This window comes from Panthera uncia, chromosome D4 (assembly GCF_023721935.1).
Source record: "Panthera uncia isolate 11264 chromosome D4, Puncia_PCG_1.0, whole genome shotgun sequence".
NCBI lineage: Eukaryota > Metazoa > Chordata > Mammalia > Carnivora > Felidae > Panthera > Panthera uncia.
The window spans coordinates 18,265,182-18,284,687 of record NC_064807.1 but is presented as its reverse complement, the minus strand read 5'-3'; the positions used below and the strand labels follow the sequence as shown (position 1 = coordinate 18,284,687).

The 19,506-nt window shown below is 36.6% G+C and overlaps 1 protein-coding gene across 9 annotated transcripts in view; it reads right to left on the bottom strand.

Moving 5' to 3' along the window:
- The window catches only part of VPS13A (vacuolar protein sorting 13 homolog A), a 257,663-nt gene that overhangs the window by 108,965 nt on the left and 129,192 nt on the right, over window positions 1–19,506 (bottom strand). For all 9 annotated transcript variants that reach the window (XR_007458693.1, XM_049633783.1, XM_049633762.1 and 6 more), the window contains 6 exons: window positions 13,666–13,813; window positions 11,950–12,100; window positions 4,364–4,491; window positions 3,611–3,780; window positions 2,865–3,082; window positions 1,939–2,171 (listed from right to left, as the gene is read on the bottom strand). Coding sequence is in view for 8 of the 9 variants with exons in the window: in XM_049633783.1 (XP_049489740.1) it covers window positions 1,939–2,171; window positions 2,865–3,082; window positions 3,611–3,780; window positions 4,364–4,491; window positions 11,950–12,100; window positions 13,666–13,813 (1,048 nt within the window). In the remaining variant the exon portion in view is untranslated. The remainder of the gene's footprint in view (window positions 1–1,938; window positions 2,172–2,864; window positions 3,083–3,610; window positions 3,781–4,363; window positions 4,492–11,949; window positions 12,101–13,665; window positions 13,814–19,506) is intronic.

Below are 19,506 nucleotides of genomic sequence, written 5' to 3'. Positions count from 1 at the left end.
TGTGGTATTTGTGTGTGTGGTGATGGAGTGCTTGCTGAAAAGCAATAGATTATTTGTCTGTTAGCTAATAGATGGTCTAAAAGAGAGAAGTCACAGCAGACTGAAAAAAATTATCACCCAAAGATCCTGGACTTTGAACTTGTACCCCTTAAGGAAGAGATGGAGATGTTCTTTGGATGAGAAAAGGCAACTATGAATTATACGTGTGGACAAAGGAAAAAACCTCTGAGTGACCAATAGGGCAGGACCTCTAACTGTCACCTTGTATCTCCTTTTCTCTCCTACAGTAATAGAAGTTTCAGGTGAGCACAAGGTAGCTCAGGAAAAAAGAGCACACACTCCAGTCCTTTTTGAAGAGAAGTGTGGTCCTACGACTAAGTTCAAGCTGGTAATAAAAGGAAAAACCACAGGATCAAGATGAAGTCACTTACTTATGCTAGGCTAAATCGGTACACCAGGGCTTAATACCTAACCTAACTGCAGTTTCAGCACCCCCCCCCCCAAAATGTAGTCTTAATCAGGAAGTTTTTGGTCTGCACCAATGAGGTAATCTGTCATATGGACCCTTCTCCATCCCCAAAAGGAAGAGGAGTTAATCTACCCAACAAGCCCCTCTCTTTTAAAGAAATATGACCTTGTCTGAAACAATCCTTTCTTTTGCTAACAACTTCCCTGCTCCATTCTCCTTCCTGTTAAAAAAAACCTTCCATTTTATATAACTCCTAGGAACTTCTTTCTATTTGCTAGATGGGATGCAGCCAAATTCATGAAATGCTTAATAAAGCCAATTATATCTTCAAATTTCCCTGGTTGGATTTTATCTTTTAACAAGGCCAAACAGATGTAAATAGAAAAAATATATGTAAAATTTCTAAATTATAACACAAAAGAGAATCACCTTGCCCTCCAGTTGTTGTTTCCTCTCTTTTGTTAGTGGTGAGCCATCAGCTTTGCAAACTAAGAAAAGAAACTCGCCTGTATCCTAATTGACATATATGTATTGACTTATCACAAAATTACAGTTTATATTTCTATGTTGACTACTAAGAACATTTATGCTTCTACTACTCCTTGTAGAAGCCTACACAATTTGTGTTTTATACGAGTACTAGGAGTAATAGTTAACTTGAAAAAGATGTCTTTAGGGGCGACATCTATGGGTGGCTCAGTCAGTTGAGCGTCCAACTTCGGCTCAGGTCATGATCTCACGGTTTGAGTTCAAGCCCTGCGTAGGGCTCTGTGCTGACAGCTCGGAGCCTGGAGCCTGGAGCCTGCTTCGGATTCTGTGTCTCCCTCTCTCTCTGCCCCTTCCCTGCTCATGCTATGTCTCTATCTCAGAAATAAATAAACATCAAAAAAAAAAAAAAAAAAAAAAGAAAGAAAGAAAAAGATGTCTTTGCAGAAACGGACTTTCCTCAGTTATGAAGAGTGGAAGGCCAAGAGGCTACCACAGAGTAAAACGTAAATGTGAATGTATATCGAAGCAAATGGCTCAAGGTTCAAATAAATTACAGGGAAAAAAGAAAAAAAAAAAAGAAAACATCTATCTGAGCAAAAGTGTTCAGATGGGAGAAAAAAAATTAAAGATAATAAAACATATACAACATAGCAAATGACTGGTAGAAAGTCTCAAAGAGCTAAGAGCAGTGTGAAATTGACGTGGTCAGAAAGCCAGCGTGAGGTCTCCAAGAAGCATCCCGACGAAAACAACTTGTTGGTGAGACTATTCCCACAAATACATACAACACTGTGGAGCAACTGGGGAATGAAAAAGAGCTTCAAAGCTTGTGTAATAATAATCTAGACTAGGCTCTTCAAGAAGAAAGAAAGGTATTTTACAGAAAAAGGCTGAGAAGTACGTTAGTAGTTTTCTAAAGAGGCATATGGCTAAATCCGAAATAGTTTACAATTAAGCAGATAAGGAAAGAGTAAACTCACCGTAGTGATTCTGCCTTTTCTCTTGACTGGAAGAAATGGGCATGCTCTCACTTGAAGATCTTTAATGGCAGCAGTCATTGTACTGTTCTCACGGTCACCTTTCCAACAAATTTCACATTGTGTTGTAATGACTAAGGCAGGAGCATCACTTCGTGTCATATCAGCCACAAACACAATTTCAGGATTTTTAATAATAATATTAACTTCCCACTTCTCTTTTTCCTGTACAGGTACTAAATAGGAACAAAATAAGTTCACATTTTAAAATATTTCTATATATTTGATACAGATTATTTATGGAAAAACTTGTTACTTGTGAGAAAATGGTTTTTTCATTCCAAGGAAAAAAATACAAGAATCTTAGATCTCAAAGGAATCTACTGTAATTCTTTTAGTATAAAAGTTGAAGATGTATAGTCTTAAGAGCATTTTTAAATGTGGGGGAAAAACCCTTTCATGGCAGAGCTGGGAGCTAACCCAATCTCTGACTCTCAACTTGGCACTCCTTCCGCTACACCACAATGAGCCACATAAGTAAATGATAATGGAGAGCTGTAAAAATAACAAAAATAAAAGAGTACATTAAGTAAAAATACTGTCTTTAAATATGAAAAGGAATAGTTGGTTCATTATTCCTCCTGCTTGTTTTTGTCAAAAAAATTCTTTTAAATTACTGCCTGTAGAGAAGCATATTTGCTTATTCTAATATAGGTCCCTTAATTATTGAACCCAATATATATTTATATGTAGAAAAACACACAAACTGCACATCCTACAGGAAAACACATTTAAGTTTTTCACTTACCTCTGAAAAATATTTTACTTTATTAATTCACTTAGCCTCATCATCTAGACAGATAATCAAGGTAAGTGCTATTGTAGCATTTCAATAATACATATATTAAATATTTTAGCCAATAACTAACCTTCTTCCTTAGCAGTCCATGTTTGAACGCTGGTTTCTATAGCCGTGCCCGTGGTGAAGGCCTCAAGAAAGACGTTTGCAACTGTCAGCAGAAATTCTACACTGGCACAAATATACATTTCTTGAAAGACTAAATCAGTCACCAAACCATCTCTGACTTTCCTATACTTTACATCCATCATGTCCTTTTTGTCAAACCCAACCGTCAGTCCTATCATTCTGAAAAATACAATAACAATTCCTGTGAGTATCTTAAAAATAACCAAACACACCAATAAAAGTCAAAAGACCTCTTATTCATTTTACTAACAGCAAACCAACATTCTGAAGTCATTTCTCTTGGGAAGATCACAAAGTACTCCAAATAACAGACTTAGAAACTTCTGGAGCACAACTGTTTCATAAACTAGTAAGTGTAACTTTAAGCAATTGGCAGAACTTAAATGTCTTCTCAATTTTTCATGTTTTCCCATTAGAACTTACAAAGATAAATAATAATTTAGGAAAAAGAGATTCATTTAAAAAACGAGTTTAACTGCATTATTTCTTTTGAACCATTCCATCAACCATCCCATAAGAACAGCACGTAACTGAACGAGGCCATTTGCAATGCTGAAAACCATGACTCCACTAAATTGAAACTTTGAAGATCTTAGGATGTACCCAGAAAACAAACATGCAACTTTGGGATTAAGTTTTGTCGAACAATTCAAACATTTCTCAAATAAAAACTAAGCACACTGTTACCTAGGAGTTGCCTTCTTGACATGAGGTCTTTTATCATCTAAAATACAGTTTTTTAATGAGAAGGAAGAAAATACTGAGTCATCTGTATACATCTTTGCAGTGCTTATAATATTCTCCAACTTAAATTCAGCAAGTTTCAGAGCAGGATCACGAACATCTGTAAAGGAAGTCTGTGGAAGGAAACCAATACACATTTTACAGAAAAACAAAGTCTTAACACATTTTAAGATATGAACTACCACATTCTCTATCTCCACAGCGCTTGCTAATGAAAGGCCAAAAAAGCCATTTAGTTTAAAAACTTTTTTTTTTTTTTTTTTTTTACATCACTACCTATAGGAAAGAAAACTTATCTTAAAAGGGCAATGGTTAAATTAATTTTGTTATTAAAATGAAATAATCAGTAGCATTTTTCAGAGGAAAAGATAATCCAAAATACATATGAAATATTAACTTATTTTTTAAAATATTTTTTAAATGTTTACTTATTTTTGAGCAACAGAGACAGAGTGTGAGTGGGGGAGGCAGAGAGAAAGAGGGAGACACAGCATCACAAGCAGGCCCCAGGCTCTGAGCTGTCAGCACACAGCCCAGTGCGGGGCTCGAAGTGAGGAAGTGCGAGCTCATGACCTGAGCCAAAGTCGAAGGCTCAACCAACTGAGCCACCCAGGCACCCCGAAAACTGTTACTTTAATAAGTATTCGCCTATATCATTTTCATCAAGTGAGAAAATACTTTTTTTCCTTAACTTACCTGCTCAGGACTTGGACTATATAGTACCATGGTGAGATAATCAGTTTTGAAACTCATATTTAGCGTTGTCTTAACTTGAGAGGCCTGTGAATGTATTTCTACCACAGCAGCTGTCACTACAGTTGTTCCTTGGAAAAATGAAAAGTTATTGGACAAAAAAGTTAAGAAAAGTAGAAGTCATTAAAACAGGCTTAAAATAGGCTTAAGAGAATTATCCACTAAACAGGTATAGTATAATGATATTCAAGAAAATAAAAAAATATTAGAAACTTCAGATGCTGAACTCAGTAACTACTGGCTTAAGATTCTATCCATGCAGTAACTCGGAAATATTAAACACTGATGCTCCTGTTTCCATTTTTGTAAAATGAGAATAACAGAACTAACTACTGGGTTTGTTTTCGGGATTAAGTAAAAGAGTATGTGTAAAATTCCTACTAGAATACCTGGCACCTAGTTTAATATTCAAACTTACTTCAAAAAACTAAAACCAAACAAGATCATCTTAAATGATGTTTAAAAAATTGTTCCACTGAAAAGAAGGAAACAAAATTCATTCTTTCCTGCATTTTACATTTTGAGCCAAGGCATTTACGTACATGGTATATATTAAATGGGTTTTTACTAAACACACAGCTCTTGCTAATTCTCATTCTACCCAACCGCAGAGACAAGTACCACCACACCGCGTAACTTATTTTTAATTGAGTTAAAATTTACATCGGTGAAATACATAGATCTTAGCAGAACAATTCAATGAGATTGTATATATCCATGCCACAAACACTTCAATTAAGATACTGAAGATTTTTTACATCTTTGGTTAGGTTTATTCCTAGGTATTTTATGCTTCTTGGTGCAGTTGTGAATGGGATCAGTTTCTTTGTCTTTCTGTTGCTTCATTATTAGTCTATAAGAATGCAACTGATTTCTGTACATTGATTTTGTATCCTGCGACTTTGCTGAATTCATGCATCAGCTCTAGCAGACTTTTGGTGGAGTCTATCGGATTTTCCATGTATAATATCATGTCATCTGCAAAAAGTGAAAGCTTAACTTCATCTTTGCCAATATATATGTTTTCACTCTTATGTAAATCCTGAGAAACTTAACAGAAGTCCATGGGGGAGGGGAAGAAAAAAAAAAGAGGTTAGAGAGGGAGAGAGGCAAAGCATAAGAGACTCTTAAAAACTGAGAACAAACTGAGGGTTGATGGGGGGTGGGAGGGGTGGGAGGGATGGGAGGGTGGGTGATGGATATTGAGGAGGGCACCTTTTGGGATGAGCACTGGGTGTTGTATGGAAACCAATTTGACAATAAATTTCATATTTAAAAATAAAAGTTTAATTATTAAAAAAAAAAAAAAGATACTGAAGATTTACATCATTCCAGAAAGCTCTCTTGTAACTCTTTCTAGCTAATCCTCAACCTCCCTACCATTCTAATTTTTAATCACCAAAGGTTAGTTTTGTTTGTTCTTAAAGTCTGCATAGTCATATTCAGAGTAAACCCTCTTTCGTGTTTGGCTTCCTTCAGTAAACATGTTTCAGAGTCATCCATGTTGTTGCAAGGGTCATTCTTTCTTCTGCAGTCTATGAAAATGCATTCTACAAAAAATACAGTTTATCCATTCTAGGACTGATGAACATATGGGTTGTTTCCAGATTTAAGCTATTATGAATCAATCTGCTACAAATACTCCTGAATAAGTCATTTTGTAGATATATGCACTGATTTTAGAGCGGGGTAGGATAAATACTTAGACCATAATTGTTTGTTACAAGGTAGATATATGTCAACTGCCAAACTCTGTTGAAGTAGTTATAGTATTTCACATTCCCAACATTTTCCCAACTCATTCACATTCCCAAATCACATTATGTGCGTCTCCGCTGTCTCATATTCTCATCAACATGTGGAGTTGTCAGTCTTTTAAAAACTGACTCATCTGGTGAGTTTTCCCGATAAATAACTATATTAGGACCTTTTCACCTGCTTACTGTACATTTAACGTATCCTCTCCCATGTATCCAATTTTTTTGGTAATTCTTTTGGTTTTATTTTTAAAGTTCTTAATTTCAAGGAGTTATCAAGTATTCTAGATATGACATCATATACATGTATCATGAATATGTATCTCAGACTGAGGCCTCACTTTTCACAATCTGATACCATCTTTTGATAAGTATAAATTAAAAATGTTTATGAAGTGTCCTTTATAAAGTTTTCATGATTAGTGTTCTATCTGCCTAAGAAATCTTTGGCTATCCCATGATTGATGAAAGTATCCCATGTTGTCTTTTATAAGCTTAAAGTTTTAGCTTTCAAACATAGGTCTTTCATCCATCTCAAATTAATTTCTATATATGGTATAAAGGGACAAGGTTCAATTTTTCCTACATTTAGATTATCTAGTTGTGACAGCACCATTTGTTAAAACGTTTATCCTTTCCCTATTGACTAGTCTTCATTGAAAATCAGTTGACTCTATCTGTGTGTTTTCTGGACTCCTGGGTTTTACTGTTCCGTTTATGTTATGCCAATAGCCATACTAACAAGATTTGTAGTTTATTCCATGTTTTGAAATTACACAGTATAAATCTTTGTTCTTCCTTCGCAGTATTTTTTTTTTTTTTACCCTTTGTTTTTGGGTTTTCTGGGTATGTGGTCAAAGGCATTTTTACTTCTTTCTACTCTTTAGACCTATTAATCCTTCTCCTGGCCTTATTACTCTATCAATGACTACCAATTGACCTGGTATGATGATTATGGACACTTCTAACTTGTGCCTACTTTACAGGGAAAAATTTAACACTTCAGCATTAAGTATGCCTTTTAAATATTTCTAGTTTTCTTCACAGATACAGAATTTTATCAAATGCTTTCTTTGCATCTGCTGAGATATAATCTTTTTCTTCTTTGTTAATTTGGTGATTTACATTCATTGATTTTTGACTGTTAAAACCAATTTTGTTATTTTGGGCTAATTCTCACTTGGTCAAGGTGAAGTATCCTATATCCTTATTGTTGGATTCAGTATACTAGTATCTTGTTTAAAATTTCCGTATCTGTGTTCATGAAGTATTTGGTGTGTGATTTTTTTAAATGCTTATTTATGCGGGGGGGGGGGGGAGAGAGAGAGAGAGAGAGAGAGAGAGAGAGAAAGAGAAATTTCCCAAGCAGGCTCCATGCTGTAAGCGCAGAGCCCAACATAGGGCTCAATCCCACAAACTCAAGATCATGATTTGAGCCAAAACCGAGAGTCAAACACTTAACCAAATAAGCCACCAAGTACCCCGAGATTCTTTTCCTGAACTGGCTTTTTCTTTTCCTTGTTACCAGAGTAATGCTTGCTTTGAAAAATTGCTAAGGAAGTGATCCCCCTTCCTCTATTTTCCAGCAAAGCTTGTGTAACACTGGTATTATTTCTAACTCAAATATTTCAAAGAATTCACCACTGAAATTCAAATCCTTTAACAGACAGAGGGCTACTCAGATTTTTTATTTCTTCTTATGTCAGTTTTGGCGATTTTGTGTTTTCCAAGTAATTTCTCCATTTCAAAGAAGTTGTAGAATCCAGTCACAAAATTATTCATAATATTTCCTCATTATCCTGGTAGTGATCTGCAGTATCTATCTAACTCTGATACTGCTAATTTTTTTCTTTCTTTCTTCCATCCTAAGAGTTTATCGATTTCATTAGTTTTTTCCAATGAAAATAATCTCTGACTTTGCCAATTTTCTCTATTATTTACCTGTTTCTCTTCCACTGACTTCTACTCATACCTGTATTACTGCTCTCTTGTATTTACTTTGGGTTTAATTTGCTCTTTTCTACTTTCTCCAGGCAAAATATTTACTCTTTTAAACTCGTTTTTCCTAATCAAATCCTTTTCAGCTACAAAATTATTTCAGCTCTGCTTTAGTTGCATCCCCAAATTTTGGTATGCTTTATGTTCATTATCTTCCCGTTTAAACACTTTTCTACTTTCCTTTGTCTTTTCTTTTTAAAGAAAAAAAATTTTTTTAACGTTTATTCATTTTTGAGAGACAGAGGGAGACAGAGCATGAGTGGGGAAGGGGCAGAAAGAGGGAGATACAGAATCTGAAGTAGGCTCCAGGCTCTGAGCCGTCAGCGCGGAGCCTGATGCAGGGCTCAAACTCACGAACTGCGAGATCATGACCTGAGCTGAAGTCGGACGCTCAACCGACTGAGCCACCCAGGAGCCCCGCATCTTTTCTTTTTTGACCCACAGGTTATTTGAAAAATGTTTAATGCCCAAGTAGTTCAAGTTTCTCTGACATCCTACTTCTACTCATTTCTAATTTAATTCCATGTGGCCAGAAAATTTTATGGCCTCCCAGGATGGTCTATCCTTGTGAATATTCTAAGAGCCCTTTTAAAAGACGTACATTCTGCAATTGTTGAATGTCAATTAGGTCAATTTTGTTAACAGTATTCAAATGTTCTATATTCTTTCTGATTTTTGTCTATATTCTATTAATTACTAAGAGTGGTGTGCTAAATACACAACTATGATTCTGTATAGGGGTATTTCTTCCTTTTGTTTTGTCAATTTTTGTTGCAGACATTTTGGAACTCTGTTATTAGGTACAACAGATTTAAAGTTGTTAGAGCATCCTTGCAAATTGGTTCCTTTACCATTATGAAAAGAAAAAAAAGTATTTATGAGACAATCAGGAGAAAATGAAGCCTACCAGGATATTTTCATGGTTTATAGGGGGTATAGCCATTTTTTAGGGGTGACAATGTTACTGTGACTACATTTAAAAAGTAAAGTTCTTACTGCTTAAATACCAACTGAAGGTAGACCATCTAAGATTTTCTTTAAAGTCATTTAGTGGGATGGCAGTAGAGGGAAGAAAAAGCAGAGTTACAGCAGTAATAAAGACAGTCACATGATACTAGTTGTTGAAACTGGGTTGATGAGTACTTAAGAGGTGTTTACCTTATTCCTTCCACCTCAGTGTAGGCATAAATTTCAAGAAAATGATTAAAATAGTAATATATTCACTTGTCTATTTTTTGTTTCATTTTGGACATGATCTTTACACTCCCCACTATTTTAAGTCCTTACCACTTCCTCTATCCGTCCATCTTCTTCTTTTCCTGCTTTGATCAGTTATATCTCCATTTCAATGTTAACAGGGTTAATAACATTTACATTCTTACTTACATAGTTAATTAAGTCTTCAATGTGTTAACTATGGCTATGTGATAATTTTCAATAAAGAGAGTAATAGTTTATTATTAACACTTCCTCTACTGCTATATCACAACTACTCCATCTCTCAAAAAAGAAGAATCTTTTCTCATATTCTAACAGTGGCTCAAAATCATGCAAAATGTAAATCCACTTTACTTCTGGCCCAGACTGTATAGTAGAGATATCTCCCTTCTTAAGAACCAAAAGCATGTCTTCCTTTCCAAATATCACTTATTTACCTAATTAAGCCCTCATTCTATATACTATATGAAATTCATACTATTTTTCTTTTTTTAAAGACATTCTGCCATTTCTTACAATTTGTCTTAAGGCATTCTGAATTCCCCTTTAATGAAAACCAAGAACTTCCTAGCCCAATCAAACAGATAATTTTGGGATTCCTTTTCAATGTACTCCTGAGTAGGCCCATTGTTTTCAGATTCCCATGTTTTCCTTTTTCCTGGATTCCTTGTTTCGCTAGATTATATTTCAAAGTAATTTCTTGATGAATGAGAATGAAGTAAACTTTGAGCCACTAGAAATTTGAGAATTATTGTGTTTTCACATTTCAAGGTTTGATCATATACAGAATCCTAACTTCAAAATCATTTTTCTTAGATATATGACTATAGTACTTCATTGTCTTTTATCATCCATCTACCCCATCCCATCCAGTTTTGCTCAGGGTAATCTGATTCCAGTAACTCTTTTTCCAGGCCCCTAATAAACAGCCTGCTTTTTTTCTGAAACTATAAATCTTACCTTTGTGGTTCTAACATTTCATAAAGATCTGTGTGCATGGGCAGTCTTTGTTTATTCAATCCGCCTGACAGTCGTTAGGTTTTTTTTTTATATCCAAGAATTTATTTCACTATTTATTTAGCTCTGGAGATTTTCTATTATTTCTTTCAAAGGTTCTTCTCTTCCATTTTCTCAGTTCTTCTCCTAACATACTTATTATTCTGGATTGCAACCTTTGACTAAAGGTCTATCATTTTTTTTTGAAGTTTATTTCTTTTGATGGGGAGGTGGGGGAGGGGAGAGAACGAGTGAGCACGAGCAGGGGAGGGGCATAGAGAGAATCCCAAGCAGTCTCTGTACTGTCAGCACAGAGCACAATGTGAGGCTCCATCTCACAAACCATGAGATCATGACCTGAGCTGAGATCAAGAGTCAGATACTTAACCAACTGAGCCACCCAGGCACCCCAAGGTAATTAAAGGTCTGTCATTCTTAAGTTTTATCTCATTTTACATTTCTATGGTTTATTTTTCCTCAGTGTCATGGGAGCTGATTTTACATCAACTATATATTCCAACTCAGTACTTACGTTTTAAATTCATGCTTAGTGCATTTGTTCTGTTTCAAAATTTCACCATATTTTTGGGTTCCAAGAACTCTTTCTTATCTTGAGAGGGGGGAAGGTCGTGATGGTAGGATTCAGTTTCTATATTCTCAAAATCCTCTGATTATGAATTAGAGTTTGTTTTCTGTTTGTTTACATTCTATTCTGTTACCTCAATTAATTCTCTTTCACTCAGAAAATAGTTGTCATCTTTGTTTCTTTTATGCTTTGGTTCTTGCTATTTCCTTATTCTGACTATGAATATTTTAACAACAAAGGACTAGACTGGTTATACTACTCAATAAGGATAGAGTGTCCTATAATGTTATAAATGTAGGGTTGTTTTTGTGTTTCCCTGACTGGAAAAGTTGTGTATTATCTCAGGGCTTTGCAAGAGTGGATCTAGTGGACTAGTAGGTTCCATTTTGAGGTAGGTAGGTTTGAGGATACCCCAAAATGCCAGAATGTGAACTTCATTCTTGTGAAGCACAGCATCATCCCAGCCCTATATGACCCAGTCAGGTTCCACACAGCATATTAAATCCAACATTAGATGCAACTGAGTTATGTTTCCCTCTGCTCTGCTCCACCTATCTGTCTTGCAGATATCTGCTGAAATTCATCATTTATCAGTGACTGTTCTCTCTCGACATCCTTAATATTTTGATACTGATATAAAATATCCCATCTGGGATATAGGCTGCACTAGGAATAAGGGAAAAGAGGAGGATGGTGAGAAAAACTGAAAAAAGGACATGTAGGGCAGTAGGTATAACAAGAATAAATACTAACGAATTTTGTCACAACACGATTAGGAATTTTGATTCAAAGAAAAAAATCACCAGAACGTCTACTAACAGACAATTTAGAGATACTCAACTTAGAGAACTGAAAACAGATCTATAAATCTTGTTTTCCAAAAACTCAAACTAGAGAATGGAAAGAAGGATACAAGACGCAAAGGAGGGGTTGGACATGGGGAGGGGAGGGCTAATCTGAAGTTAAGAACATACCTTCTGAAAGGTGTGAAGCATTAGTAGCTCCACTCGTAATACCATGCTCATCTTTTACTCCTGCAGGTGAGGCGCCATGACCTTCTTCATACCACACATTGCCATGTAATGTCTTAAAAATAGTCGTTAAATCTTCTTGACTAAGAATGAACTGTGAAGAAAAGATTTGCTTATTTTAACATTACTACTTTACGTAGTTCAAAATCCTCTTCCACAGAAAAGCCAAGTGTTTCATTTCAATCCTCTACAAGCCAATTTTTTAATGCATTAGATATTTGTACTAACCGAATAATATTGAGTTTCCTAAATGACCGTGTGATTTTTAGTACCTTGTGAGATACGGAAATTAGATGTCAATTCCAATGAAATTATGAATAAAAGTTTTTTGTTAGGCATATACCAATTAACCTAATAATTTAAAACCTTTCAAATGAACTTTCACCTTTACCTAGATACTCTGCATTTTTTGGGTTACTAAGCACCTGTATTTACAAATGCAATTTAATCAAAAATATTGACTTGTATCACGAAAAATAGTTCAGTGTTTTACATGAATTATTTCCTTTGAACCTAACAAAAGTCCTCTGTATAAAAAATATATCCTGGCTTTATATAAAAAGCTGAGGTTTAATGGTCAAATATGATACTTAAATCCACTTAAAGAACTCATGCAGTCACTCAAAACCCCATGTGTTGTGAATTTAGCCTAATATCACCAACGTAAGATCTGTATTGAAAACTGTGTTAATTCAATGTCAACTTGGCTAGGTCACAGTATCTAGATATTTGGTCCAATATTATCCAAGATATTACATATATGGTATGCATATAGAATATGTACCTCATGCACAGACCATCTGTAAGTGCCCAGCTGCCTTCTGGGGCAGACCAACCAGTATGAAACTGGGTCTTCATGATCCACCTGAATAGTTAACAACTGTTACAGTCTACCTCAGGGGACCACATGTTTGACCCCTCCTGAACCTCATCCTCTGTGTCAGGGAGAGGCTAAAATTGAGTCATCAAGAAGTCAGTCTACCACATCCAGACCAAGTGTAAACACACACACACACACACACACACACACACACACACACACACCCTTTGATTATGTTTCTCTGAAGAACTGTAATAGCAATTATGTAAAAATAAAATCCCTTTGAGTTTTAAGTTGATATACTCAATCACCTCAAGGAAATAATTTTAACACCACAAAATTTAACACTTTTGTACTAGGATTCCTTTGACTGCATTTCAAAGATGCAGTAGTATTGTAAGGTATACTATACATGAAGCAGTCAAACATTATTGGAAAGTAGACTATGATTGAAATTATGAATCGTAAACCCAAGGGAAACTGTAAAATCAATGACAAACAATCCAAAATCAGGTTAAATGTGGGGAGACAATACAATAAACAGAATAAAACAACTAGAAAACAGAAAACAATTAGAGAGAGAGCAAATTTTAAAGTTTATTATTTGAGAGAGCAGAGGGGAGAGGGGAAGAGAGGGAGAGAAGTCCAAACAGGATCAACGCTGTTAGCTCAATCCCATGACTGTGAGATGATGACCTGAGCTGAAATCAAAAGTCAGACGTTCAACTGACTGAGCCACCTAGGCACCCCAAGCGATAACAAATTTTAAACCAACTATATCATAATTGGATTTTTTTAATGGCCTAAAAACGGAAATAAATAGCATCCAAAAATCTCACCTCCATGGGCTTTAGCTGAGCATTTACATTAAAACAAGGAACTTCCTGGTACCACTCCCAAGATAAATTTCGCTCAACAATCACCTCAAGATTTAATGGCAGTAGCAGATCCAGTACTTCCTGGTATGCATCATCAATAAATTGAGACCTGTAAGTAGAAATAAAATTGTTTTGTTTCATATATACTCAGAGGAGTAAAAAATAATTTTTACCATTCTATATACAAATAGAAAAAAATCAGTAATTTGTGTATGAAGAGAAGAATAAAATCTACCCAGCTCTCCAAGCCAAAATGACAGTACATCCCACTGTTAACATAGGTGATTTTTTTTGAGCTCAAGTGTTCCATATTATAGAGAAATGTATTTTTAAAATATGATTTTACAATGTTAAAAAGTGCCAAAATATATGTTGGTATAGTAAACGCTTAAAATGAGAACTATCTCCATATGTTTTTAAAATTATTTTTAGTTAAAATTCCAGTATCATTAACATACAGGTATAAATACAATACAGGGATTCAACAATTCTATATATGACTCACTACTCATCATTTTAAGTCTACTCTTAATCCCTTTTGCCCATTCCCCCATCCACCTCTAGTAACCATCAGTTTGTTCTCTACAGTTAGGAGTCTGGTTTTTTCTTTGTTTCTTGAACTATAGGAGCAAAACCCTATGTGTTTGCCTTTTGCTGAATGACTTCACTTAGTATTTTCTCTTCTAGATCCATCCATGTTGTTGCAAATGGCAAGACTGCAATATTTTTATGACCCATCTTCCACCACACACACACACACACACACACACACACACCACTTCCTCTTTATTCATCAAATGATGTACATTTGAGCTGCTGCCTTAATTTGGCTATTATAAATAATGCTGCAATGAATGTAAGTGTATCTTTTCAAATTCATTTTTCATATTGTTTGAGAAAATACCCAGTAGAATTACCAGATCATATGGTAATTCTTTAATTTTTTTTTAATTTTTTTTTAACGTTTATTTATTTTTGAGACAGGGAAAGACAGAGCATGAACAGGGGAGGGTCAGAGAGAGGGAGACACAGAACCTGAAGCAGGCTCCAGGCTCTGAGCTGTCAGCACAGAGCCCTACGCGGGGCTAGAACTCACGGACCGCGAGATCGTGACCTGAGCCGAAGTCGGCCGCTTAACCGACTGAGCCACCCAGGCGCCCCTCTTTAATTTTTTTTAAAGTAATCTCTATGTACTGTTTTTCACACTGGCTATACCATTTTGCATTCCCACCGACAGTGGACAAAGGTTCCTTTTTCTCCACACTTTCACCAACACTGGTTGTTTCTTGTGTTTTTGATTGTTACCATTCTGACAGGTGTGTGGCGATATCTCAATATGGTTTTGATTTTCATTTCCTGATAATGAGTGATGATGAGCATCTTTTCACGTGTCTGCTGGCCATCTGGATGTGTTCTTTGGAGAAATGTCTGTTCATCTCTTCAGCTAAGTTTTTAAACTGTGTGTGAGAGTGTGTGTTGAGTTGTAGAAGTTCTTTATGTATTCTGAATGATAATCCCTTACCAGAAGTGTCATTTGCAAATACCTTCTCCCATTCATAGCTGGTCTTTTGGCTTTCTTGATTGTTCGTTGGGAAGATTTTTATTTTGCTGTAGTCCCAATAATTTATTTTTGCTTTGGTTTTCCTTGTATGTAACTGTTTTCTCTTTTCCTTCTGCTTTTAAGATTCTCTATCACTACTTTTTCTCCATTTTAATTACTATATATCCTGGTGTGCGTCTCCTGGGGCCGATTTTGTTGGGGGCTCTCTGTGCATCCTGGATCTGGATTTCTGTTTCCTTCTCCAGATTTGAGAAGGTGTCAGCTATCGTATCTACAAATTTTCTGTCACCTTTTTACTCTCTTCCCCTTCTGGGTTCCCTAGGATACAAATGTTATTACACTTCATGGTGTTACTGAGTTCCCTTAATCTACTTTCATTTTTCACTATTGTTTTGCTCTGCTTGATTGCTTTCCATTGCTCTGTCCTCCAGGTTGCTGATCCATACTCCTGCTTCCTCTAGTCTATTTACTCCTCATATATTTTAAACTTTAGTTATTGAGTTATTAATCTCTGATTTTTTAAATGTTTTCTTCCTCTGTATTAAAGGTCTCACTGACGTCCTCTCCTTTTTTCTCAAGTCCAGTGAGTATCTTCATGACCATTACTTTCAATGGCATCCTCTATCAGGCATATCATCTCCATTCTGTTTAGCTTTTATGCTGTGATTTTATTCTATTCTTTCATTTGGGACTTACTCCTCCGTCTCTTAACTTTGTCTCTCTGTCTGTATGCATTAAGAAAGTCAGCTGTGGGGCACCTGGGTGGCTCAGTAGGTTGGATGTCCGGCTTCGGCTCAGGTCATGATCTCGTGATCACTACTGAGTTCAAGCCCTGCATCGGGCTCTGTGCTGATGGCTTAGAGCCTGGAGCCTGTGTCTCCCTCTCTCTCTCTCTCTGCCCCTCCCCCCAACTCACACTGTCTCTTGGTCTCAAAAATAAACATTAAGAAAAAATTTTTAAAAAAAGTCAGCTGTGTCTCCTGCTCTTGAAAGTAGTGGCTTTATGATGACAAGGTCCACATGGTGTCCGGCAGTGCAAGGTCCCCTGTTCATCAGAATGTGGTGCTTAAGGAGTGTCCTCTATGTGTTGTGTGCCCTACTACGCTGAGCTGTGTTTGCCTTCCATCCAGTTGCCTGAAATGGTGCTCTTTGCTTGTTGTGGGCAGAGTTTGGTACCTGTGTTGTTAGCGGTCCAGTATGGGGCCACCCTGGGGTTGAGGTGGGTCAGACCAAGTGTCTGGCAGAACAGTAGTAGCACTGAACCACAGGGGCCTCTCCCTGTGTTGTCCCCTGACAAGTTTTGTTAGTGGGTGGAGCCTGCAGTCGGACCAGATGTCTGTGCCTGGCCCACTGCTGAGGCCAGAGTTGAACTATGTGGTTATTTCCCCTATCCCCGTCACAGGAGTCACTTTGGAATGGGGCTGCCCCCCGCCTTCAGGGCTGCTTGCACAGTGGCAGACCTGTCCCACCTCTTTGGATGGACGCCTGCCAAGGGCACGTTGGAGGGGGCAGGTCCTCGGGAGAATGTGCGGGCAAAGTGCATGGTGTCAGCAAGGTCTGTGCTCATCTGCTATGGGAGGGATCTCCAGCCAACCAGGAAAACTGCCCAGCGAGGATGATGGGGGTGGGTCCACAGAAGCGTGTGGCAACAGGACACACTATAAACAAGCTAGGTGGGGAGTGCTTGCACTGTGCTGGTTCCCACAGGTGCTCATGTATCTATCAGGGGAGGGTAAGGGCAATGGTCAGCTTTTCTGTTCTTGCGGATTCCCCAAAACCCCTATCCCTTCTGCACAAGACTTGAGGTTAGTAAATAAATCTCCTTCCTGTTTACCCTCAGTGTTTTTCAAACTGCTGCTTCTGTGCAAGGGGGCTGTTTGTTGTGCTGTCTCTTAGAGGGTGGGTACTCCAATCCCCATTGTGCCCTGGCTCTCCCAGAGCCGAACCTGAATTTTTAAAGTTCCAGGTATTAAGCCCACCGATAGTAAGAACTTGCTAAATTTACACCCCTGCGGTTTTCAAAGCCAAGTGTTATAGAAGATCCATCCTCCCGGTGCCTGCGGAGGTACCTGCTCCTTTCCCTTCTCCATGCCTACAGGTGTCCCGCCCTCCTACTGACAGCCTCATGGCTGAGTCTGGCTCCCCACCTTGTCTCCACCCTCTTTGACGTGGCCTCTTTTCTACATTTAGCTGTGGAGAGTCTGTTCTGCCAGTCTTCAGGTCTTTTTCTGGGTTATTCATACTGATGTGGGTATTATCTAAGGGTATCCATGAGATACGGTGAACCCAGATCTTCCCCCTCTGCCTTCTTCTCTGGAAATTCCTTATATGCAATTTTAATAGATGCATGTTATAGGACTATAATATAACTTCAACCTTCCATTGTTGAAAGTTATGTTGCTTTTATTTTTTCAGTATAAATAAATACTTGGATCAGTACTTTTGTACCTATTTTTGATTAACTTTCTTGTTCTGGACAAACTGCAAGAAATTAACATTAATTTCTGTGTCAAAAGATTACTTCCTTAAAAATATTTGCCTTATCAGTGTTACTCAGTATCTAGGATAGATACTTTTCCTGTGTGCTCCCACATTCTGTTTTATATACTGTATTTTAATAGTTTATTGTCTTGTCTATAGTTTCAGTTAGAAATAAAAGCTTCATGATGGCGCCCCTGTGTGGCTCAGTTGGTTAAGCATCTGACTCAGGCGCAGGTCGGGATCTTGTGGTTCATGAATTTGAGCCCCACATTGGGCTCTCTGCTGTCAGCATGGAGCCTGGAGCCTGCTTAGGATCCTCTGTCTCCCTCTCTCTCTCTCTCTCTGACCCTTCCCCACTCATGCTCTGTCTCTCCCTCTCTCAAAAATAAACATTTAAAAAAAATAAGGAATAAAATATTCCTGAAAAAAGGGGACTACTTCATCTCAATCTATGCTGTATTGCCCAGTCCTTGGCTTAGATAATTGCAGTACGTCATATGCTATACAATTATTTGCTGAAATAAGAAGACAGAGTGTCTCTTTGTCTGACACCTTAGTTGGGAACACAGGTTTTGGAAGATCAACACTTCTCATGGATATGCACATGCAGAAATAACTGCAAAAGTGTCATGTTTATTGATTTTGGGGTTACATATAACTTTTAGCGAATGGGCAAGTTCACACATATGGTATCTAAGAATACTGCAGACTGACTGTATATGTATGTATGACTGTAACACACATACGTGCACATGGTCAATTGCTGCTTACCTTTCTATTCTCTTTATTTTCATCATTGTAGTTTATAATACATTTTAGAAGTATTTAGTGCAACCCTATATATTTTAGTATTTTAGTAGTACCTCTAATGTTATGATGTCTCCATTCCCCACCTCAAAATCAATGTATACAAACTGACATCTTTGTAATATTAGATCTAGGAAAATATTCTCTCCACATTTATTCAAGATTTCTTTCTGGCCATGGGTTAAGGTCTACAACTTTCCTTATAGAAGTACTATAAGTATCTTTGTAAAAATTTTACATTGCGATTAGTAGCTTTGCAACAAAATGATTTCAACACAGGTTGTCACAAAAATAAAATACTTGTCTTTATGTGCTTTTCTATGAAGCTGAAACCAAACTGAATTTCCAAATATCAAGAACTTGAAAATCATTTCAGGGAAAACCTGTAACTGTATAACTGAGTAATTCTATTTCTAGAAATTCATCTGCAGGAAATGAATTATCCTAACGACATGAGTAGGATGTCATGATAGGAATAATTGTAACGTTATTTATAACAGCAAAAAAACTCACAATCAAATTAACTTTTAAACAATAGGCAACTAATTTTTAACAGAATAAAATGAAGTATTTAGACATAATTTTGTACTCAAAATAATATGGAAAAATATTTATAGCATACTGTTAAGGGAAAAAATGTATTTACGATGCAAAATATATAATTCTTCTTTTACTTAACATATATGTGCAGAAATAATGAACTAGAAGAAACATACCAAACTACTAATACTACTTATCTCTGAGTGGTCATATTTTTCTGTTCATCCTAATACCATTTTATGTTATGTCTTCAGTAAAAAGTTAACCCATTTTTGGACATAAAAATAAATATTTTTAATGCTCTAAAGATATTTAGTAAACTCTTTTCAAAGCAGATAATCTATTTGTAATATAGATTCACACCTGATTTACATGTACCATTTCTTGAAATCAGGCAAGATGTGATTTTCGAT